Source organism: Sinohyriopsis cumingii, chromosome 9 (genome assembly GCF_028554795.1).
Source record: "Sinohyriopsis cumingii isolate HCF-2022 chromosome 9, ASM2855479v2, whole genome shotgun sequence".
Taxonomy (NCBI): domain Eukaryota; kingdom Metazoa; phylum Mollusca; class Bivalvia; order Unionida; family Unionidae; genus Sinohyriopsis; species Sinohyriopsis cumingii.
Genome location: NC_142969.1, coordinates 22,119,081 through 22,144,360, shown reverse-complemented (window position 1 = coordinate 22,144,360; position 25,280 = coordinate 22,119,081). Strand labels below are relative to the sequence as shown.

Genomic DNA, 25,280 nt, shown 5'->3' with positions numbered 1-25,280 from the left:
ATCAATGAAATCTTTAATTTAATAATGTCGGATTCCACTGCTCCACATCCACAGTATCATCAATCCACACAAGAAATGTTTTAACAAAATATATTTGTTCCTTTTTCAATTTAAAGTAATAATTAATTGGACAAATAATACTATTTAAAGCATGTTTACAGTTTCAATTATTATAACATTCCTGGAGTTCTTTTAATTGATGTGATATAAGTAATAAAGCTTATGAGTCTACACTGTTACATGCACTGGCGCAGACTGAATTGAAACAATTCTAGAAAATCTATGTTTTACACCTTCAAGGATGCAATAAAAAAATACTCAATGCTTTTTAAGTATATATAAAGAAATGTTTGACCAACTGTAATTCACTCGTGAAATGTATCCTCATCATCTCATATGAGCATAACTTATTAACCTTCTACATCATCTCATATGATCATAACTTATTATAACCCTTTACATCATCTCATATGATCATAATTTTTATAACCCTTTACATTATCTCACATAATTTATTATAACCCTTTAAATCATCTCATATGATTTAAATTTTTATAACCCTTTACATCATCTCATATGATCATAATTTATTATATGGTTCTTTGAACAGATTTACTAGAATTTACTTCTGCAATGAAGCCATGAAAACTAAAAAATACATGTGGTCAATCATGGCTGCAGAATGTTTTATGTTTCTGGACAATTTCTGACACAATCTTGCTCTCTATTTCCACTCCCAACGACAGCTCCTTGTCTGTCAGTCGAATCCAGTTTTCCTGGTCTTTGGTGACTGAAACCACCTCCCTCTTTCGTGTGTCAAGCAAGTTACCTATCACCACCTAAAAGACAAAAATTTCCCAAAATCAGAGGAAACTTGTATGATAATAAATCCTCAGTTCTGGTTAGATTTATCTCCCCTTGGAAGACACAGATCATCTTTAGAATCAAACTTTCTAAGTATCATATTGTTACCATAGGAACAAAAAAATCTGACTTTTCTTGCATATGGTGTAGGTCATACAAATATATAATGCAATTTCTTCCAGGTATATAGGATACTTTAACAGGTTCAATATATTTGATACAGGAAGAGAAAAATGGTGGAGATGATTACTGGGGAAGGAATTACACAAGCAAATATTGTCATATGAAACTATATTTAATCATAAGTCAAGGAAGATTATTATTTTCTACTTTAAAACAAATATTTCCTATATGGACAGTATTTTCTTCAAATTGCACAGTAACAGTTTCTTTTTTTGCACATCAATATTCAGAAGTGTATATAAAAATTGGCTATGTGTCATAAAAGGCATAATTTCAATACATTGAAAATGCTTTCAATACATTTGTGCTCTGCATCATGAGTATTAGATTAGGAAAGTCCACTAAGTCACAAGATTCTACAATTGGATCAAATAGCAAGCTCCTCAATGATCAAGATTACCTCAGGTTTTAAACAATGCTCTAAGGGGGCGCTCACCAGTTATTATGTACTTTTGTGAGAGTGACGTATGTATGGCGAAGTTGTTTGCATTTAAAATATGCACAATGGAGAGAATGTTGGCATACCTACATGCTACATTAATGTAATGTGGATGATATTTCTCTGGATATTGTACTTTTGGAAATTGTACATGATCTAAGCACACTAACTAAAATGACAGCTCCCTTGTTCTAAAAAATCAGCCTGAATTAGTCTAAAGCACACTATCCATAGCAGCTATTAAAATAGGGAAAATGAATTTTGCCAGACTAGACAATTCTAGCTTCTGAAAGTGCAATGAATGAATTATCAAAGATATAAAATGTAAAAAACGTTATCGGCTCCTTTCTATACAATTTACCTCTGAAGTTCAGGAAGTGAAAATGACCAAGTGGAGCTAGCACTTTTTTGAAAGGTGCGCATCTGGAGTAAGGCCATGCTGTATACCCTATAACCCATATTACACCCTTTAATCATACACCAAAATAAAGGGAATTAAAGGTTCTTTGAATTATACCTAAGATATACAAGTTTTTTTTTAAATAGCCAGTATAACCAGTGAGGAAAGCCAGGGAAATTCTTTTTCTTTAAAATTCTAACTCTATGCAAACTACGAAACTGTAGAGTGCCACCTAAGCAAATAAATTTTAACTAAATTAAAAATATCTAACATCTTACTGCTGAATATTCAAGTCAATGAGGGTGATAACAACTGATGGTTTGATCCAAATGTATAAATTATATATTTAGAGCCTGTAGGAGATGATTGAATTTACATTAATGTCAATGACAAAAGAGTCATTAATTCAGAACTGGGAGTGATAGCTTATCCAAGGCTTCCAAATGACCAAAATGAAGAAAAAAAGATTTAATTTCATTATGAATGTAGAGCAAAATAAGGAAAAACACACCATTGAGTTATGTGTATGCATTATTAATTAAATTCTAATGTATCTGTAACAATTCTTCTACTAAATAAGAACATGTGATCTGTCATTATTGGCAAAATTAACTGAAAAAAGTATGGGGAAACCCCATAGTAACACACATTGTTATAACAAACTCTGATATAAAAACCCCTTCAATATGCATTGTTCTAACACAAAGTCTGATATAAAACCCCACTATAATGCACACTGTTACAATATGAATTCTGATATAACATAGTCACAGTGTAGCTCAACATTTTTTACAACCCCTTCACCACTTTCTTCTGATTGATTTGACATGACTACAACATTTTTGTTGCCAAAGAAAATTATTTTGATTAGTTTTTCCAGTGAGATGTGTTATATTCTTGAAAATTATTTATGTACTTTATCTTTACATGAATAATGATTTTACAAGTTTCTATTTTTAAATATGGTGTACATTTTCTTGCACTAGTCCTAGCTGACTATCAAAACCAAAGTAAAACTACTGAAACTGTAATGTGCTTGGAGCTACATTGTCAATTAATGTTGGTGTCATTTATCTTCTCTCCTTGATGATAAATGTAGGATCACTTTTTCAGCATAAAAGTAATTTGTAAAATCTGCATTTCCCACTGGATCTCTCCCTGCCTCTTTCGGAACTAGGTCCTGATTCATAACTTGGAAGCTGATCACAGCACCAATATTAAAGTGTATGCACTCACCAGGCATTACAAAGGGAGTTAATTCATAGACACAATGGTTCTTGTATCCTTACTTACTTCCCTTGGCTCATCTCTGAAGTGACAACTTGGAGGACTCACGGTACTAATTCAGTTCCCATAGTAAACCTATGCAAACACCATGATATTAAAAATTCAATAACTTAAAATTGTTGAGTGCTCATGATCAAACCTATATTTATCAGTATAGATGAAACCTGAATGTCAGCTTCTGTGTAGAGGAAAGGATATGAGCCACAGCATTTTCTGGACCTGCATGTGTTTTAAACGTGCGTTCATTTCCACACCATTGAGTCAGGTGCTAATTTTAGTAATGAGTGTTCCAAACTCAAGATTGTTAAAGAACTGAAATTCCATCAATAAAACAATGTCTCTATTTTTTTCTCACTTACATCTAGGATAAGCTCTCAAAAGATTCTTTTTCCTACAACGTAACTTACATTATTAACCAATTCTGGTCAGCCTAACCCATATATACTCCATTTTATATTCACCCATTTCCAGGCTAGTCCCCATTTTTCCATACCATTAGTACAGTGTGTCCTGGAAACCACCAAGATGTCCACCCAAGAGAGCTGTGGTGGATAAGTGGTTAAGACATTGGACTCATGACCAGAAGTTTGTGGATTCCCACCATCTCTAATCAGTTTTGATTGACTACTGAATTTTGAGGATATTTGTGAGGTCATGGGATTATCTGCTTTCAGTAGTTAAACTGGGAAATGTTTTCAAAAGGAAAACATTTTTTGTTATAGAAGATTAAATTAACAAAATATGCATTTAAAAATAATTAGTGAGTAATGACAATGCATTGAATATATGAAATACATAACAACAATGACAATGCATTGAATATATGAAATACTTAACAATAATGCACAAAGCATGCATTAGCGTATAAATGACACACATTTCAGTTACAATAAGATGGTAATATTTGCAATGGAAAATTCTATTTAAATAAATATATCAAACTTGCTTCAAAATATTCAACAATTTTAACTGTGGTCAAGCTTTAAATGTAAACCAAATATAATATGTTCTTCTAAATATGGACACATTTTTAGCATATATTTTGTCCTATTTATGCCATTTCTGACCAGATTGGATACTATTTTGCAGCCAGAAATGAGAGAAAAATAGTTTGTTATACACATCAGCGTTTGAAAGGAAAATTTCACCCTCAGAATCAGAATTTTGCATCAGACATTCAGTAAACCCTTGTGTCCGATGCAGATTTTTGGGTAGAATTTTCCTTTCCTACACGAAATGATATGAAGGATTCTGTTAGTCTTCAACAGCCAGATTAAGTATATATCTTCTTTCTTACCTGATGCTGATACCTGTCTAGGGCTTGCTTTGATTTACTTATCAACAAGGAAGGATCTGTCTCAAGCTGCAATAAAGATAGCACAGCATTTTGTTTATGACATTGTACTTAGATAATAATAATTCTGGCCCATTCCAAGAGTTATAATCAACACATACTACTACTGACTTGACAAAACAGATATGGATCAGGTAAGATAGTTACTGAGTAGACTTACAGTCCCTAATCAAACTTAGGGATGAAGCAAAAGCTACAATAAAACTCCAACAAATTTGCATGAACTTGATACTTTGAAGTCATTTATATTTGTGGGTTAAACTTTTATGGTTTTACAAGAATGATATATTCACTGGGGGAAACTGCTGTAGCTCAGTGGTTAGAGCATTGTACTCATAATTCATGGGTCAGGGGTTCGCTACATTGGCCAGACCGCAAGTATACCACTGCCCATCAGCTGATGCAGGTATAGATACAGGTGCCATTAAATTACTCAATTTGAGTTTTAAAATAGTTACTTATTTTAGTTCCTGTCTCATTAGTAACCCAATCATTAAAACATTCCTGTTTTGTTTTAATGTACTATTAGGACATGGTAACCAATTGTAATGTTAAATCTCATAATTGAAACTTTACTGGTGTGTCTGAATGTACTATTAAGACATGGTAATCGATTATAATGTTAAATCCCATCATTAAAGATTTCCTGTTGTGTTTGAATATACTGTTTGGACACAGTAACCAATTATAATGTTAAATCACATCATTAAAGATTTAATGTTGTGTTTTAATGTACTGTTAGGACACAGTAACCAATTATAATGTTAAATCCCATCATTAAAGATTCAGTGTAGTGTTTTAATGTACTGTTAGGACACAGCAACCAACTATAATATTAAATCCCATCATTAAAGATTTCCTGTTGTGTTTGAATATACTGTTTGGACACAGTAACCAATTATAATGTTAAATCACATCATTAAAGATTTAATGTTGTGTTTTAATGTACTGTTAGGACACAGTAACCAATTATAATGTTAAATCCCATCATTAAAGATTCAGTGTAGTGTTTTAATGTACTGTTAGGACACAGCAACCAATTATAATATTAAATCCCACCATTAAAGATTCAGTGTAGTGTTTTAATGTACTGTTAGGACACAGCAACCAACTATAATATTAAATCCCATCATTAAAGATTTACTGTTGTGTTTTAATGTACTGTTAGGACAAAGAAACCAATTATAATATTAAATCCCATCATTAAAGATTTACTGTTGTGTTTTAATGTACTGTTAGGACACAGCAACCAACTATAATATTAAATCCCATCATTAAAGATTTACTGTTGTGTTTTAATGTACTGTTAGGACAAAGAAACCAATTATAATATTAAATCCCATCATTAAAGATTTACTGTTGTGTTTTAATGTACTGTTAGGACAAGCAACCAATTATAATATTAAATCCCACCATTAAAGATTCAGTGTAGTGTTTTAATGTACTGTTAGGACACAGCAACCAATTATAATATTAAATCCCATCATTAAAGATTTACTGTTGTGTTTTAATGTACTGTTAGGACACAGCAACCAATTATAATATTAAATCCCACCATTAAAGATTCAGTGTAGTGTTTTAATGTACTGTTAGGACACAGCAACCAACTATAATATTAAATCCCATCATTAAAGATTTACTGTTGTGTTTTAATGTACTGTTAGGACACAGCAACCAATTATAATATTAAATCCCATCATTAAAGATTTACTGTTGTGTTTTAATGTACTATTAAGACATGACCTTGTTAGAACATGCCACAGTCTTAGCCTCCCTCATTTTTATAACATGGGTGACTCAAGGCTCCCATGAATAGCATGATAAAATAACAACACTAAATAAATGGTGGAAAGGTCAAATTTCTGTATAATTTTTTTTAAAAAGATCCAATACATACAATATTGAATTTATCATAGTCATCTTTACAACACTGTCATACAGCTGTTTGATCCCAACATTATGTTGCTAAATGACATAATAAAACTGCAATCTCAAATGAATATTTTTGTGCATAGTTTTCATAACATATCAAACTGGGATTACATACAATTACAAAATTTATGCATTTAGTGGAATAGAAGTGAAGAGTTCAAGCCCAAGGGTTCAGTGCTCTGGTAAATGTCAGGGATCAACAAACCTTATATGAACGTGGCTCAAACATAATCAATGTACTTGCTTATAAATCACTTGTTTTTAATGAAAATTTGATTCATGTGGAACAGGAGTCATCTTATAAAGTGAGACATACAAACAGTTAGATAAATCTTGGGGTAATAATGGACACTCAAAATATTTTCAGTACATAAAAAACACCATCAATTTAGATATTTTTGCTTTTCATTCCACTAGTCCTATTCAGAAATGCATACATGATATGCATTGTGTTTATCTGTTTCATTATGGTATTCATTATGCAGTATTTGCACCTACATTAATTTCAGTTTTAATAATTTGAATATAATAATGGTAAATTAAATATTAACCACTGTAATGTCCGTCAATATTGTTTAGCATCGATGTTTATTAGTAAGTATACTACTTCCGTCTGCATGCAAGTCCCGTATCTGTATTATATTTTTGTGTTTTGCTGTGTAAACACTATGTGTTTGATGCAATAAAAGTTGTGCTTTTATTTATATTTTCATTTATCAGAAGCCAGACCTAATTACCAAGTTATATTTCTTAAGTTATCTGCCAATGCACATTGGCCAATAAGATTTTGGGTTGTAAAGGCTTTGTTTTCCCATTTGACAGTCATTTAATCAAGCTGTGGATTTGATACTTGTTCGATGCCTACAATTCACTGTGTGCACATGAACTTAAACCATTCCTTTGTGAAGACAGTGGGTCCTACTTTGTTTTCCCAGATGACAATCTTTTGATCAAGTCATGAATTTGATACTTGTTCATTGCCAAGTAGAGTACTATATTCAGTAACAGTTGCAAAATATTCTTTAATAGGTTTTACAGATCAACGTCTCACTTACATAGCTCACATAAGTGACCACAGATAACAGTAAAGACAAGGAATCTAAGTCGGATGATGTTTATGATGACCAGGCAATGCTGGAGTCAGATGATGTTTATGACGACCAGGCAATGCTGGAGTCGGATGATGTTTATGATGACCAGGCAATGCTGGAGGATTTCAGAACTTTATTTTGTAGTTTGGGCAATGAGGCAATTCTATTTCTGTTTTACCAAGTTCAAACCAAATTGTATATAGATATGTTGAATGGTTCCTGGCTTGTGCTGATTACCAGAAACTGTTACTGCGAAGATTCAAATCTGACAAAATAGGGGTGTGACTATGTCAAATAACAGGGTTGGAAAGACAAAGTTTTAAAAAGCATATGTTCATGAATTAGGCAGCTTTCCAATACAATGAGACTGAATTACAATAATGAATTATTAAGTTATGCTGGTTGCAATTCTGGGCAAAGAAACAGACAGATGACAATTGTGTTACTACTGGCTTCCCACATCTTTATGTAGGCCTTAAATAAAATTGAGGCATTATGGGTATGACTAATACCTTGTTACACATCGACTAAAATCAATGAACATGCTTTCAAAGATTAAAAAGACACCAGTCATACCCACAATGTTTTTCCAGAAAATTAACTTTCAAAATGGTGCTAATCTGTATGTGAATTTTCACTGCAAGGGATGTCATCTGATTCAAAATAAACTTTTACAGGAATTTTAATTCATTTATCTCACTAAAAAATTATTTTTTTGTTAAGATGTAAGATAAGTTGAGAAAATTATTCATTTTTTAAGGACGTTTTGTTTTGAAAATTTGTTTAACCTGACTGAAATATACACTGGACTGTATATTATTTGAAGTGAATATTTGACATAGACATTCAAAGCACAGAAATAACAATGTTAGCTTCATTAGCACAGAATAATATGGACTATGGAAACATCAAAATAGTTCATTTCATCAATACCTTAAATGAGATAACAAAAGCATTTGGGACCCATTCCATGACAAGTGGTGCCATCATTTTTGGGACCAGTTCCAGGGACAGCTGTAAAGGTCCCTCTGAGGACTGTATTTTGTGTTCTGGCTGCGATCAATGAGAAAAACATTTCATTATAAGTGTCAGATCAATTTAATGGATAAAACACATCAGTATAACAATGGTAACCTCTGGGCAACCTAAATTAAATAAATGGTAATCTAGACACAGTATTCTGGTAGCCCCTGAGCAACTGGAATTCAGTAAATAGTAGCCTAGAAACAGTATTCTGGTAGCCCCTTGGCAACCTGAATTTAATAAATGGTAACCTAGACACAGTATTCTGGTAGCCCCTGAGCAACTGGAATTCAATAAATAGTAGCCTAGAAACAGTATTCTGGTAGCCCCTTGGCAACCTGAATTTAATAACTAGTAACCTAGACACAGTATTCTGGTAGCCCCTGAGCAACTGGAATTCAATAAATAGTAGCCTAGAAATAGTATTCTGGTAGCCCCTTGGCAACCTGAATTTAATAAATGGTAACCTAGACACAGTATTCTGGTAGCCCCTTGGCAACATAAATTCAAGAAATGGTAGCTAAGACACATTATTCCAGTAGCTTCAGGGAAACTTGAATTTCATTAAATGGTAGCCTAGACACAGCATTCTGGTAGCCTTGGGTAACTTGAATTCAACAAATGGTAGCCTAGAGAGAGTATTTTGGACTATGAGCAGTTGAGCTCAAAATACTGGTACAATACATGAACATCTGCATTGTTTATCATATAAAACGTTACTACACTGATGTATGACAATAAAATATGTATCCATATTTTACAAAAATATGGCTGAAAATTAAATCCCCATGCCCACATAAATTATACTTGTGTAAAAATGTGGACTGCACATATGATTTTATATTAGTGTTCATTCATAAGGTTTTATATCAGTGTTCATTCATAAGATTTTTTTATTAGTGTTAAATAATGATACAATTTATTAAACAAATCCAATAAACATGATATGTGATAAGGTACTTCAAATACAAGTGGCATGTTGTATCTTTGCTTACAAAGTAATGCATACTGGCAATAAAGAAGAAATGCATATACAATAATAAACATTTCTATACACAGTTGTCTCCCTTATCTGATCAATTGTATTTAAGATTTTATCGGCACATAAAAAGGCAAAATAATACAAGTGTTACAATTACTTGAAAATGTTTTCAGAAAATAATTTACCATTTTATCTTTTGGAACGTAGAAGTCCGATACAGCTGCAGCAAGGTACAGAAGTGCTCTGTTTCCTAATGGACTCAAGGCAAGGGAACAAGCTTTCAGCAGGTACAGGTATTCGGAAAGTGTACTGAACTCCAGCATCAAAAGCTGTCTTTTCTTCTTCACATCTTGATATATCTTAAGCACATTTAATACTTGAGGACAGTAGTCTGACTTCACTGAGAAAAAAACAATACACAAAGCATTGAATATAACTGTCAATGGCAATATCAGTGGACATTTCAACTTCCCTAAACCAGACTCGGTTCTGGATAAAAAAATGTTTGATTGTTTTATGGATGTGACCAGTAATACATGGCCATGAATTAGCATAAAACAGCATAATTTGATATAAAGGTACACAGTCAGTCTGCTGGTGAAGCTGTATAATGTGATGCCAGTTCATAGACATCTCAAAGTATTGTTAATATTGACCAACAACTCTTTACATTCCCAGGAGAAGTAAGAGTTACAACTCTTTGCAATAAGTCAAAAGTCTCCAGGGGATTTTTTTGTTGTTGTGGGGTTTAACGCCATTTTTCAGCACATGATAGGCAATGCATGGCGGCCAGTATTAATGGTGGAGTAAGAACCCACAAAAACCCCGGGAAGAACCACCGACCCACGAGCTACTTGCAAGATTTCTCACATACCAACACTGGCCGAATCCTAGACTCGAACCCATGCAGACAGAGGTGAGATGGCAGTGATCCGTAATGGAAAGCGCTTTAGACCACTCGGCCACTCAGGGCCCCGTCTCCAGGGGAAAAATTACTTATGTTTAGAAATCTATATATGTCTTGTAAAAGATTCTGTTTATATAATATAGGTCAAATTCTTGCGTAGTTGTTTTTTTATTATATAATTGTTCTATGCATTTTAATAAATAACTCACTGAGTGTAATGTATTGTTTTCCCCAATGGCTGCTGACCCATTGCAAAGGGATGTAACTCTTACATTGTCTAAAAGAATACTGATTTTGGGTACTGAATTGGTGTGTTCTACTGATGTATTGATACACATTACATAAAAATACCATGAACAAATCCTATATTTTTGATATGTTTACTCCTAAATAAAACAAAAAATACCATTAAATAAAATTGAACAGATACACAATACATTTAGAAGGAAAATTTTCTACTTTAATTGTGATGACCTAATTTTTTATTTTTATTTTTATTTTTGTTGTGGATGTAAAATTGGAGCACCATGATATATGGACCTGTCAATCATCAACCTTTCATAGCTAAACCGCTTATTATGAAACCATTTCTTTATAAAGCATGTATATCATAATTAATTTATATATTAATTAATTATGAAATTTAAACTCATTTCAGTGGTCGGAGTTCTCGCTAATTGCAGCTATGTGAAAATGATGTCAGAAGTTAAGACTCATCTTAAAATTAATTTCTATGTTCTGGTGTGAGACAGCTTTAATGACTGAAACTACATACATCCCATACTGGAATGTTCATCCATCCATCCATCCACCTAGGGGTCAAATTATCAACAGATATACTTACCAAGTTGGGCAGACTAACACAATACAGATTTGACAGAACTGGCTTTGCGTTTTGTTAATCAAAGAAAGGGTTCAACCATTACCCCATATAAGAACAATTTTATTTATATGAAACTGTAGGTTGTACATTTATTGAGATTTGAAAAACTGCACTCATCAATGATGAACATGAAACATATTGTAAAGTTATTCTGTCCCAAATTAGGACATTAGAGTTATGGTTCTTACCCACAACACTTGAGTTACTATCATGTTCATTGCTAATCACTTCCAAAATGTCTAATAAATGCAAGTTCTGCAAATGCCTGGTAAATGGTTCTAAAGATCGCCCTCTGTGCAGAAATATAACAGCATAACCATGTTGCAAAAAATATCTACAGATCTAGTTAAGGAATTTCAGAGCAAAAGAAGTTTTCTGTTGAAAAATGAAACTATTCTAAAAAATTATAATACTGCCTTCATCTTTATGCATTGTCAATCTAATCCCATTTTGCCTCAAATTTTGTTCTTTCATTATCATATGTTTGACCATATAAATCATTAGTTCAATTTTTATCATTAATATATAAATCATTAGTTCAATATTTATCATTCATATATATATATATATATATATATATATATATATATATATATATATATATATATATATATATATATATATAAAATTATATTCACATTAAAACGAAAGCTAATTAAACATTATAAAATTATATAATCATTACAACATCATTAATATGGTGTGGTGGTGTTTTGGGGTAAAATTACACTTTTCAGCACAAGACAGACTATACATGGCAATCAATATGTATCGTGGACAAAGAACCCAGGAATAACCACTGGCCTATGGGAGGCTACTGGCAAGCATTCTCACCTAAAGAAATTGGCCAAGCTGAGGCTAAAACCCATGCCAACAGAGACAAGATGTCAGTGATCTGAAAAGGCGAGCACATTAGACCACTCAGTTATCTGGGCTCCCTTGGTAATATGACAAAACTTTTTAAGTAGGTTTATTGTGGTACATTTACTATGAAATCCAAGAGAGATTGGATGAAAAATGATATGGGTGTGACTTCTGTCTCTCATTAGAAAATGAAAAAGAATTCTTATAAAAGTTTCATAATCAACATAACAGTCCTGTGAAAGAAAATGATAAAGACAATGAAAATTATATGAAACCTTGGAAAATGTCAAGAGATTCATAATTTGCTAGTTTTGAATACTTCACTGAGCTATTAATTTTTGAATACTTTACTGAGCTATTAATTTTTGAATACCTCACTGAGCTATTAATTTTTGAATACTTCACTGAGCTTATCATTTTTGAATACTTCACTGATCTATTCATTTTTGAATACTTCATGGAACTATTCATTTTTGAATACTTCACTGAGCCATTCATTTTTAATACTTCACTGATCTATTTATTTTTAACACTTAACTGAGCTATTCATTTTTGAATACTTCACTGAGCTATTCATTTTTGAGTACCTCACTGAGCTATTCATTTTTGAATATTTCACTGAGCTATTCATTTTTAATACTTACTGAGCTATTAATTTTTGAATACTTCACTGAGCTTTGAATACTTCACTGAGCTATTAATTTTTGAATACTTCACTGAGCTTTGAATACTTCAATGAGCTATTCATTTTTTATGAAACATTTAGTTGCAAGATACTTCAGTATATTTTCCTGTGCAATGACCTTTTCTGTGGAATAGAATTTTAACAAAGAGTAATGCTATTGACTAATAATAATTGGATTTCTAGGACAATGTGCCATGTAATAACTTTCTTTTTGGATTTCTAGGACAATGTGCCATGTAATAACTTTCTTTTTGGATTTCTAGGACAATGTGCCATGTAATAACTTTTTTTTTGGATTTCTAGGACAATGTGCCATGTAAAAATATCACAAAAGTAAAATACTCTATTTAAGAGACAATCATTCTCAATTCACTGACAGAGCTTTCAATTCATGTACTTTAATGATTGCTCCTGTCAAAAGAAGTGGCTGCAATATAAAGGCTCATCTTACATTAGAAATATATAGAACATATATTCCTGATATTAAGTCATTCAAGAATCTCCACTTGTGTGTTTATAAAAACAGAAAAGTATAAATAAAGATGTATAGAAGATATACTGTCTTACTGTGGCCAAATCTCTGATTACCAGTAAGACATGAACCACAATGAAATTTACCTTTGTGAACACCCTCATATAAAGAAAAGCCCCATATAAAGAACACCTAGTCATAAAGTACATTTATTAAATTCCTTTTCTTAAGTTTCTTTTACATTCTGCAATTGAGATAAAAGAAAAATGTCCGAAAAGAAAACAATTCTACCTATGGAGTCTTCTTTACAGCAAGGTTGTACTCTCCCTAAAATATTTCTGCTAAAAATGCCATGGAAAGTTACCCTAAAATTGTACACACCATTTTGCAGGGGAGATAAATAATACTGAAAAAGGAATAATATCCATAGTTACTGATAAATACAGTATATACTGCTTACATGTTGAGTCTGAATGCAAACAACATAGACCCTGATCTGCCATCACAATGCATTGGCAGATTAGGATTTATCCTATTTATTCTACTGAGTACTTCTAACAAACGGCACATCTCCTAATTCTGTTGATGCCTTATGCAATGGCAGGTCTGGGTCTGTGCAGCTTGCAGTTAGACCAGGCTTGATGTGATTTATGACTTTAATTGAACATAAAGGAAAAAAAATGTCTCTCCTGTACAAGTAGATAGTGAGACACAGGTGATGGCTGTGTTATTGTTGCAGTGGTCTCTCACTATACATGTATGACACAGTTAATGGCTGTGTAATTGATACAGTGGTCCCTCACTATATATGGTGTATGACACAGTTGATGGCTGTGTTATTGATACAGTGGTCCCTCACTATACATGGTATGAGACACAGTTGATTGTGTTATTAATACAGTGGTCCCTCACTATACATGGTATGAGACAGTTGATTGTGTTATTAATACAGTGGTCCCTCACTATACAAGGTGTACAACAAAATTGATGGCTGTCTTATTGATACTGTGTTCCCTCACTATACATAGTGTAAAATACATTTGATGAATGTGTTACTGACACAGTGGTCCCTCGCTATACATGCTGTACAACAAAGTTGATAGCTGTGCTATTGATACAGTTGTCCCTCACTATGCATGCTGTATGACAAAGTTGATAGCTGTGCTATTGATACAGTGGTCCCTCACTATGCATGCTGTATGACAAAGCTGATAGCTGTGCTATTGATACAGTGGTCCCTCACTATGCATGCTGTATGACAAAGTTGATAGCTGTGCTATTGATACAGTGGTCCCTCACTATGCATGCTGTATGACAAAGTTGATAGCTGTGCTATTGATACAGTGGTCCCTCACTATGCATGCTGTATGACAAAGTTGATAGCTGTTAATGTTACAGTGATACCTCTCTATAAAGCACATCTTTATAGCATTGTTACAATCCATGGTATAACATGGTATGGTCATGAACTTTATTATATTGACCGAATTATATTTTTCAGTTTAAGACAAACTCACCTATTATCAGGTTCACTTGTATGGCTTCCTTCAACGGTACTATAATGAAGGAGCATTAAATTAGGTACAGTAGAACTTTGATTATCCAGCACCCAATTAACTGTCAGTCTCTGTTAACTGCCAGGGCATTGTATGTCAAAATATTAAAAACAGGTACATGTACATATGTAGATATTATGATTTTTTGATGATCGGGTGTATTGTATAATACTTTTAATGTACATATTCTATTATCCGTCTATCCTCATATCCATCATGGTCTCGGTCCTGCATCCTGACAGATGTACACCAGTATGGCTTTATAATGAGTGGTATTCTAATGAGGGAGCATTATATCAGGTACTCTTGCATGACTTTCTCCAGCAGTTTTATAATGTGGGAAAACTGTATCAGGTACACTTCTATGACTTCCTTCAACAGTGTTATAATGAGGGAGTACTATATAATGTACACTTGTATGGCTTCCTTTGATAGTGTTATAATGAGGAAAAACTATCAGATACACTTATATGACTTCCTTTGATAGTGTTATAATGAGGAAAAACTATCAGATACACTTATATGGCTTCCTTTGAAATGTTATAATGAAGAATAACTATATCACATACATTTGTATGGCTTCCTCCAACAGTGTTATAATGAGGGAGCACTATATAATGTACACTTGTATGGCTTCCTTTGATAGTGTTATAATGAGGAAAAACTATCAGATACACTTAAATGGCTTCCTTCAATAGTGTTATAATGAGGAATAACTATAACACATACATTTGTATGGCTTCCTCCAACAGTGTTATAATGAGGGAACACCATATCAAATACACTTGTATGGCTATCTCCAACAGTGTTGAATGAGGAATCACTTTATCAGGTACACTTGTAAGGCTTCATGTTATAGTTAGTGAACAACATATGAGGTACACTTGTAAGGCTTGACCGTCCAGGCTGGTAAGTAACAACATACAAAGTATGCTTGTAAGGCTTGACCGTCCAAGCTGGTAAGTAACAACATATGAGGTACACTTGTAAGGCTTGACAGTCCAAGCTGGTAAGTAACAACATACGAGGTACTCTTGTAAGGCTTGACAGTCCAAGCTGGTAAGTAACAACATACAAGGTACACTTGTAAGGCTTGACTGTCCAAGATGGTAAGTAACAACATATGAGGTACACTTGTAAGGCTTGACCGTCCAAGATGGTAAGTAACAACATATGAGGTACTCTTGTAAGGCTTGACAGTCCAAGCTGGTAAGTAACAACATATGAGGTACACTTGTAAGGCTTGACCGTCCAAGATGGTAAGTAAACTATTACGATGTAAAGGATACTCAGCTGATACAGCTCCTCTTGTGCCAATGCTAAAATTGTCGATGTATCGGACTGTATTACCTTCCAGGGGGACTTTGGTACCACCTGACTGTATAAAAAACAGGTCACAATAATTATATAGCAAAGCTCTTAATTCATAAATACAATGGCTGTACTATAATTCACTCATGTTACACTATGCACTACAGTATAATTTCTTCATGTCCCTGTACGTTTCTAAGTTACACTGTGTGATAAGCTTTGCCTCTGCAAAAGTACCACATATACTGATTATAAGTTGAGTCAAACTGCAAACAACCAAGATCCTGATCTGCCATACCATAATGTGCCTGCACACCACAGTATATGTTGTTTTGTTCTACTGATTACTCCTAACAAACTGCACAGACCAAGATCTGCCAGTGCAGTTTACAGTTGGACTTGACTTATAAGCAAATATATATGGTATATACACCCTCTGTCTAGACTGATGTAGGAGTTACATGACAATTTTGCATGCATTAATGCTGTTGTTGTTCTAGGGTTTAACGCCATTTTTCAGCACAAGATAGGCTATACATGGCGGCCAGTATAACTAGTGGAGGAAGAACCCTGGAAAACCCAGGAAAGAACCACCGACCCACGAGAAGCTACTGGCAGGCTTTCCCACATACCCACATTAGCCGAGCCTTGGACGCATGCATTAATGCACAGTATGGCATACTTTTTACCCTTTCTTGAAGAAGAAAAAAAACAACAGAAAGCTGTTGCCAGAGCTCTCTGTATGATTTGGAATCAAGAGTCCTGGCCCCATATCCCTGAGGCAGTGTATCCTCTAGGGCTCTGTACCCACATCCCTGAGGCAGTGTATCCCCTAGGGTGCTGGACCCACATCCCTGAGGCAGTGTATCCCCTAGGGGTGTAAGACTTAGAGTAAAAAATCTCCCTGGTAATAAAACCAGGGGTCAGACTGAGTAAAAAACAACTTGGGTATCAAAACTGGAGGTCAAATTAAAAATGTGTGGGTCTCTGAAGTGCAAATGAGGGTAAAGGTAAACACTGCTTGAGGGTCCAGTTGAAAAATAAAATGAGGGTCCAGGAAAAAAACGTACATGTCTAGGAGAAAGACACATATGTGTATAATATCCAACAAGTTAATAATTAAAGGAAGAAGGAATAAATGCAAGAAAGAAAGACAGAGAAGTTGAGCCATAAAAATATTGTAATCTTTTTTCTCTTTCAAATAATGTGTGTGTGTGCACATGTGTGTATGTGTGTGATAAACTAACCAAACTAGAATTGGAAATACTTGCTGAATCATACAAATGAAAACCATGTACCATTACCAAAAAACATCAATTAAGCAAATTCCTGTAACCACAAACAGCTCATACAAATACCAAATCTAAAACAGGGATACTTTCTGTTTCTTTACCTCTTATCTACCTCCTCCTTCACAGTCATGTAATTTATATCATAAGGTGTAGGTAGTCTACATATAGCTGTTGTTGTTGTGGACATAAGGCCATTTTTCAGCAAAAACAAAAGACCATGCATAGGCAACTCCCTCCAGGTATGTGCCAGATACATGTGTTTTAAAGCCACACCCATAATGTAAACTGACGGATAAAACCAGATCACTGGATGTATTTTGCCCATCCCTGCAATAGACTATGCACAGAGACCAGTATAATTGAAAGGAAGAACCTGGGAAGAACCACAGACCTATGGGAAGCTATTCTCAAGCTTGCTAACCTACCCACATTGGCAGAGCCTGAGACTTAACATGTCTGATGTGGACAGAGGCGAGATGGTAATGATCAGTAAAAGCAGGTGCTTTAGACCACTCTACTGCCTGGGCTATCTCTGCATTCAGTAGTCACTTATAAATTTAGAAATTAAATCAAAATGAGATTTAATTAATTGATAAAAACGAGATATTTTTGCCCTGAAATGCATGCATTGAAAACATAAATTAAATGGCACTAGAAAGAAACTGCCAGCGCATACAAATTTCACCCAAGCAAATGAAAGACTTCAAGAACTTACTTCATAACACGCAAATGGTAGTTTGATGCCATTGTATTTGTCAGTAAAGGAATTTAGTGCTTATGCTGAGAAAGCCCTGGCATATAATTTGTGAAATATTTATTAAGTGAAATCAGAGTTAATTGCTAAGACAATAACCCCATGTAAAAGTAACATGAACTTTTAGTATATGTAATGTACATGCTGAACAAATATCAAAATTTAATCAAATACATTTTTAAGTTATGAGCACTTGAATTTTGACATCATATACCGATAGGTATTACTGCATCAGACCAAAATACTCCCACGATGTTCTGGGCCGCTGTGATTACATAATCACTAGTATGTAGTCAGCAATATTATTGGTGAGCAACCCACTTGAATCTGATAAGCAGAAAATGATTTGACAGCAAGAAATAGGTTGATGAGGAATACAGGCTAGTGCTGCATTTACTAAAACACATACTCTGTGGATTGCCAACTCAGTCTAGTGGACATGGGCAGAGAGGCAGGGAGAGGCAAGTGCTCACTATGAGCATTGGAAGTCTGGTGGATCACCAACCTCCCCCCCCCCCCATCTCCATCAAGTGGGAATCTACTCAGTGTAGTGGAAGTCCATAACAGATTTTATTGCAGCAAGAGTGGGCTTTATGGCACCCCTTGATACTCTAAACAAACAGGTGGGAGACATCCCCAACACCATAAACCCTACCACGGCAGGTGTCAATTTCATGCCTTTACCTGTACAAACTATACAGTGGTAACATTTGCTGTGGTATTTATCATTGGCCTAGCTAGGAATACATAAAGACAAATGCATGTAATATAGAAAAAATAAGAGGTTTCACAATTCCTGGATATCTTCCTACTCATGTCTACAATGGAGTGTACATCAGAAAAATTGCTTAGCTATAAAATACAATCATATTGATTGATTAGCTGTAGATTTTCTTTTATCATGTAAAAAAGTAGAAATTTATATTCTATGCTGTGATACCTACTGCAAGAACAAACTTAAAGACCTAATAATGTTTCCTACCTGAAATATTCCCAGCATGTTTTTTATTTTTTAGTGTTTTTCTAATTTCATGGTGTTTGTTTTTGTAATAATATTATTATGTTTTTTATCTTATAGGTGTTGTCTAATGTTGTAAAGCGCTTAGAGCTTCTAAAGATTAGGCACTATACAAAGTGCTCATTATTATTATTATTATTATTATTATTCTGCATCAAGCTGTCATTTGGATATTCTTTCTCAATAAATGATATTTCAGAAAAGTGCCTTGTGTACTAGTTATTTAATTTGTCATAGTTTCCATTTTATTTTCATCCTATTTCCAAAACCCACTTTAAAGAAGTTATTACAAAACAGTAATACATATAAAACTCGACACGAGATTACAAATGAATGCAGCAGCTCTACTATTTCTACCAGACATGTACGATCAAGAACACTGGAACATTATGACATGCATGTCATAATTCTTTCCAAAGTATATTCTGAAATAATAAATCACATCAAATACTAAAATTAAAAAAAATAAATGAGCTATCATACTAGAAGTGGTTTGTTGTTTTACTTTTTACCCAAAACCTTGAAAATAACATTGTATATAAGACAAGATGACAATTTGTTTACTGTAAAGAACTGTGTACACTTTGCTGACTGTTTCATTCTATCAGCGGCCATTGATATCACAAAGTTATTTCAACAAAAAAGTAAGGTATTTTCTGTCCTTACTTTTTAACGAACCTAGATGCATCACCAGGCATCGGCTGCAGAATAACATTCTTAACCTGAAGTCAGCCGCTAGGTCTGTTATTGAAGCTTCCTGTCTAGAGTCAACAACAGTCAGTCAGGACAGTTACTTTTCAATGTGCTTCAAGGTTTCAAGGTGTACATTAAATGAAATCAAAATATCACAAAACCATACCCCAAAACTAAAAAGATTTATGCCAACAAATTTGGACTGAGAAGTGTGTTTGATATAAAGTTCTCATATTATCATGTAAAACTGGTCTCTGACATTATACAAAAAACTAAATATAATAATTTATTATTTTTCAATTAGCGACCTACCATTTAGCTTAAATTTAGAATAAAAAGAAAAATCGCCTTGATTCATGTCTAAATTTAGTTCTTTTTTTTCTTCTAAAAATCCCCTCCATATCTTTTTTTCAGCCTACAACCCCGCCACTCCATATTGTGATAAATGACTAGAGCAGAAAACTTAAATTTAATTATTTATTAGCAGTGACTGGTCAGTATCATGCTTTTATTGTTTCAATGTATATATTGTTGAATGAATGTTTCTTGTTGTCACAAAATCAAAGCCTTAAAACAAAAAGATATTAGTTTGTTTTAATTTTTAAATGTACCAAATTTGTCTGTGTAGTACTGAAGGCTGCCCTCTATTAGTGACTGTTTATGCCTTCAACAAATTGATTTTTATGAAAGAGATTACTTTGTTATTTTTTTCACAAATCTAAAATCAAGCACCGGCCATGGAGTGAGATTTTTTTCATTGGTCAACAGCTACACTTCTTAAGAATGGCCAGTCAGGAAGCTGCTGAGTATCCATTTATTTTCTAGCAAAGATGTTTCTAACAAACATGATTTTTGAAATAAAATGTGTCTTGTTGTTTGTGGAAAAACAAATGTTGGACTTGTAATATGGACTGAGAATTGCAATGTGGTAAAGTTGCGATATTTTCATGTAAAATTGGTTCCTAGCAGTATGTAAAACAAAACATATAAAAACTGTATTATCTACATTAAGCATTCAATTCAGTGCATATAATATAGGTCGATTCCAGCGGCACAAAGCTACAAAATGTTTATGAATCCTGTATTACACAACAGGCTTTTTTTAAAATAAAAAAGGATCTTTTTTCGTAATAAAATGTTTATTGCATGCATGAGAGAGAGAGAGAGAGAGAGAGAGAGAGAGAGAGAGATCATGCACCGTAACTTTTGACTGACATCACCTTTAGCTTTTATCGCCAACCTGGAAACATTCATTGATAATTAGAGACTATACATTTTTTAAATTTGCTATAGTTGTCTTCATTATGGAATTCTTCTACTTACAAAATTTAGAAATATAGTTTTGATTCTGCTCTTTATTCAAAAGAAATAAATAGGTTAATTGCTGCTTAGCAATTCATTTTGCATTTAAGAAGAATTTACATAATTAACTGGGTTATTAGCCTGCTTTTCTTATTTTCTTATAATCTGTTGCTGAATCTGGTAATAATTAACACGTAATATCTTCAGAAATTTAACAGACTGAAAGCCACTTTAGTGAGTGTTACTTCAATATTCAAACTGAAAACCTTAGTGCTGATATGAACATTTTTAAAAAATAGGGATTTACAAAAACCTCTGCCAACTCCAGGTCAGATTAGATAGCAAAGTTCTACCAGATATTTGTTTAAAGCTGTGAAAAAGAAAAGCCACATATTAATAGCAAACAGTGCAATCTGAGATAGATTTTATAGCCTGGCAAACACGCTGATTAGCCATTTTGGATAACCTACAAGGCATATTTGATATGCATAATTTGTTAAACTTTATGTGTGATACAGTACAATTTAACAAAGGGGGAAAAAGAAGTATAAACAAGAAGAAATTCCAGTTAGATAAAGCTACAACCAACTGGCATACAATGCTGAAGGCTATCATTATTGAAATGCAAATGTAATTGCATCTACTGCAGATACACAACTATGTTTGCATATTAATAAAATTTTGCAAACGATGAGAATGATATGTTGAATGTACTGTAGAAATTAACTGCTACTGCAACATGGGAAAAAATAGTTATATTCATACACATGACAGAACAGATGAGGCCCTGAGTGGCTGAGTAGTCTACAGTGCTTTCCATTACGGATCACTGCCATCTCACCTCTGTCTGCGTGGGTTTGAGTCTCAGATTCAGCCAATGTGGGTATGTGAGAAAGCTTGCCAGTAGCTTCTTGTTAGTTGGTGGTTCTTTCTGGGGTTTTCCCAGGTTCTTCCTCCACCATTAATACTGGCTGCCATGTATAGCCTATCGTGTGCTGAAAAATGGCATTAAACCATACAACAACAACAACAATGATAGAACACATAGGTCAGCTTAGGATAGAACAGGAGATCTGCAAAAGAAGTTTTGACTTCAAAAGAAGGAGGATTTCATTGACCTTACTTTTAATATGCAAATGGACAAAAATTTAAGTACTGAACAAAATTCTATTTTTTTAACATTAAAATTTGCACATCATGCATCATATAAGTCATTTCACAGTAACTCATTGCCACTCATACTCTCCTTATATGTACTACAAGCATTTTTAACATCTCTTAGGAGACCATTGTCTGGATTATATTTGTGGCAGTCCTCATTGCTGTGATCTAAACATTGAGATGATTAGCTATGCTGTTGTACATGTCGAGGCTACAAAGTGATCCTATACCGTGCCATGGAGCAATTAAAGCTATTTTCAAAGACTGAAAGATAACATGAGTCATATCTACTACCCAAGGTGAGTTGTTTTCCAGGAAGTTTAATGATAAATTTATTAAGCCTATGTATGGTAAATTACATTGTTATGTTCACAAAAAGGTACTTTGCCTACAATGAGAGTTAACACAAGATTTTCATGGTCATTCGCTTTCCAAATAAGGCTTGCTATACTGCATTTGGATATTTTTTTAATATGTTATTGAATGCTTGCCCTATTTACTATGATCTGTTTGTTTCCAGATAAGAATGCAATGTCCTTATATAGCACACTGAAAAACAAGGCTGAAAATGGAAGTAGTTCTTAGTTCTAACTAATATGATGGACTAACATGATGGACAAAAAAAATTTGTACAAAGAATATAAAAGCTGTTTTACTCATTTTTCAACAGTGGCTATACTGGTATTAAATATGGCTTGTTAAGTTGTTTAAGGATTATTATGCAAAATCTTCAAATGTGCTGAGAAAACATGAGATGTGAATCACACTCAGCTGTTCCATTGATCCATTTAGGAACATTATAGTACTCTGTCTACAAGGTAGGAGTACAAATCATTTCTGAATGACTACTGATCACGCATAGTATAACTTAAAGATAAAACCCCCAATTCTGCCTTTGTCAAAAATTTCACCATTCCTCCAGCCTAATTAAAGTTTGGAAGGAAGGAAAGGTTATAAAGGATGCTTGATATAAACCATTCTTTGAAATAATCAAAATGTTAGGTTCAAATGACATTCAAATATTTAGTTTTGAATTAAGAAGTGCCACCTTTTAATTCAGTCAATGAAGTCGCTTGTAATTCTGATCTTTTTCACGAGCACTCCAAAAGTAGTGATGCAATAAATTCAAAAATTATGTTAGTGTGCACACAGCACACATATTGAATCAAGAGCAAATAAAGAGAGGCATGCCCACTTTTTAAAGTGGATCTGAGAAGAAAGACATTAGATAAAAATAACATTCTTATGAATATTGAACATCAGCTGGGGTGATGTAATACACACTGAAGCAGTAACTGTTATACGTTTCCAGAAATGGACAATATTGGTTTAGTTCCCCAGAGTTACATCATCATAATTGATGCCCTAAGAATAAATGGGTGAAGACAATATTTTTTGAAAGAAAATAAATCTATGTCATAATATTTTATTATATGGCGTTTTCCTTTCTTTCTGTCAATTATTCTCTTATCCTTTCATGCTGGAAGTGTTACCATATTTTTTTATAATTTACTTTTTTTCATAATCTGCTGATGGTAGGTCAAGTAATTTTATTTCATGAGAGGCATCTCGTTATATTACATAAATTTTGTCTTGTCTTTCTAAATACACTGTCTACCCCACAAAAGTATTTCTGGTATAGTAACACTTGTGACTGTCACAGACAAATTTGTATTTTAACTATTATGTAATATCAATTAGTTTTAAAAATGTTTGTATGTTCATTTCAGTTAAACATACTATCCTTCAGACCAGAGAAATGGCATATATTGGTTTAAAAGAGCTAAAATAAATTGAAAAATATGTTGCATCATCCCATCAGTTACTAGGGGTGGCATTTTTTGTTTTAGGGCTCAGTTTAGTAAGATCTGGAGCAAATTAAAAAAATGTATTTATATTTGAGGTTAAATTCCTTTTTGCAACCAGCACTGAAGAAGATCCCACATATAACTATAATCTATCTGTTATAGGCTTAATAACTTTATCACTGGCAAAAACTTCCTGAAAAATATAACTCTTCTTTGGTAGAAGATTTTTATTCCAGTTGCCCTTTTGTCTTTAACAAGTTTTATTTGCTCCACTGCAAGGTATAGGATCACTACGTAGTGGTCGAGGATACGATTTCGTAGCTATGGACACTGTTTGTACACCCACCCACCCGGAAAATGTCTGTTCCTGATTTGTTTATATTTTAATAACAATTTTGAGTTTGCGGGAGATTTCAATGAGTGACTGGAGGGATGTGAGACACCCCATATCTTCAGAGACAAACCAGGAAAGTCACATGAATGCGTATTCCTCATCTTGAAAATGAGCTACTTTCAATTTTGATTTACATAATATTGGAACCCGTAAATTAACTTTTCTGGCAAAATAAAGCTCAAGAAATAACAACATAAAGAGAAAAGTAAAACCTGACACTTATTAAAAAAATCCTAACCACATGAGATTAATGATGAAAATATTACCGGGACTAATGCATTCATAAGATGGCAACGAAAATCGAGTCTACAAACGAAATTATGTTCCCGCAGAGAAACAATTTGAAAAGGTTTCTGATTGAAGAGTATTATACATGAATAACAAATATTTTATACCGTAACAAGAGCAACAGGCTTTCCAGTATCTTTAAAATATTTTATAAACTCATTTGCTTCATCTTCACTTTTTGTACATGTCTCAGGAAGCGAATTGTCCTGGAAGAAAGCCTCCAATTCAGCCATCTTAAAACATATCACTTTTTACATTTCTTTAACTAAAGAGCTCACTTCCGTTGATGACCATTCTGAATCTGCAAGGTGAAGTAGGTTATTAAGACAGGTAAAGA

At 33.5% G+C, this 25,280-nt stretch overlaps 2 protein-coding genes across 2 annotated transcripts in view; one reads left to right on the top strand and one right to left on the bottom strand.

The window, feature by feature from the left end:
• LOC149791379 (phosphopantothenate--cysteine ligase-like) lies at positions 1-25,207 on the bottom strand. Its single transcript, XM_089969935.1, has 7 exons — positions 25,051-25,207; positions 16,212-16,300; positions 11,534-11,679; positions 9,741-9,955; positions 8,484-8,603; positions 4,471-4,536; positions 1-839 (listed from the first exon to the last, which is right to left on the bottom strand). The coding sequence occupies exons 1-7, from the start codon at positions 25,174-25,176 to the stop codon at positions 666-668; spliced, it is 936 nt and encodes a 311-aa protein (XP_089826061.1). The 5' UTR covers positions 25,177-25,207; the 3' UTR covers positions 1-665.
• LOC149791378 (3-hydroxyisobutyryl-CoA hydrolase, mitochondrial-like) overlaps positions 25,177-25,280 on the top strand; it is a 44,324-nt gene continuing 44,220 nt past the window's right edge. Inside the window, exon 1 of the mRNA XM_089969933.1 lies at positions 25,177-25,273. The gene's annotated coding sequence lies outside the window, so the exon portion shown is untranslated. The remainder of the gene's footprint in view (positions 25,274-25,280) is intronic.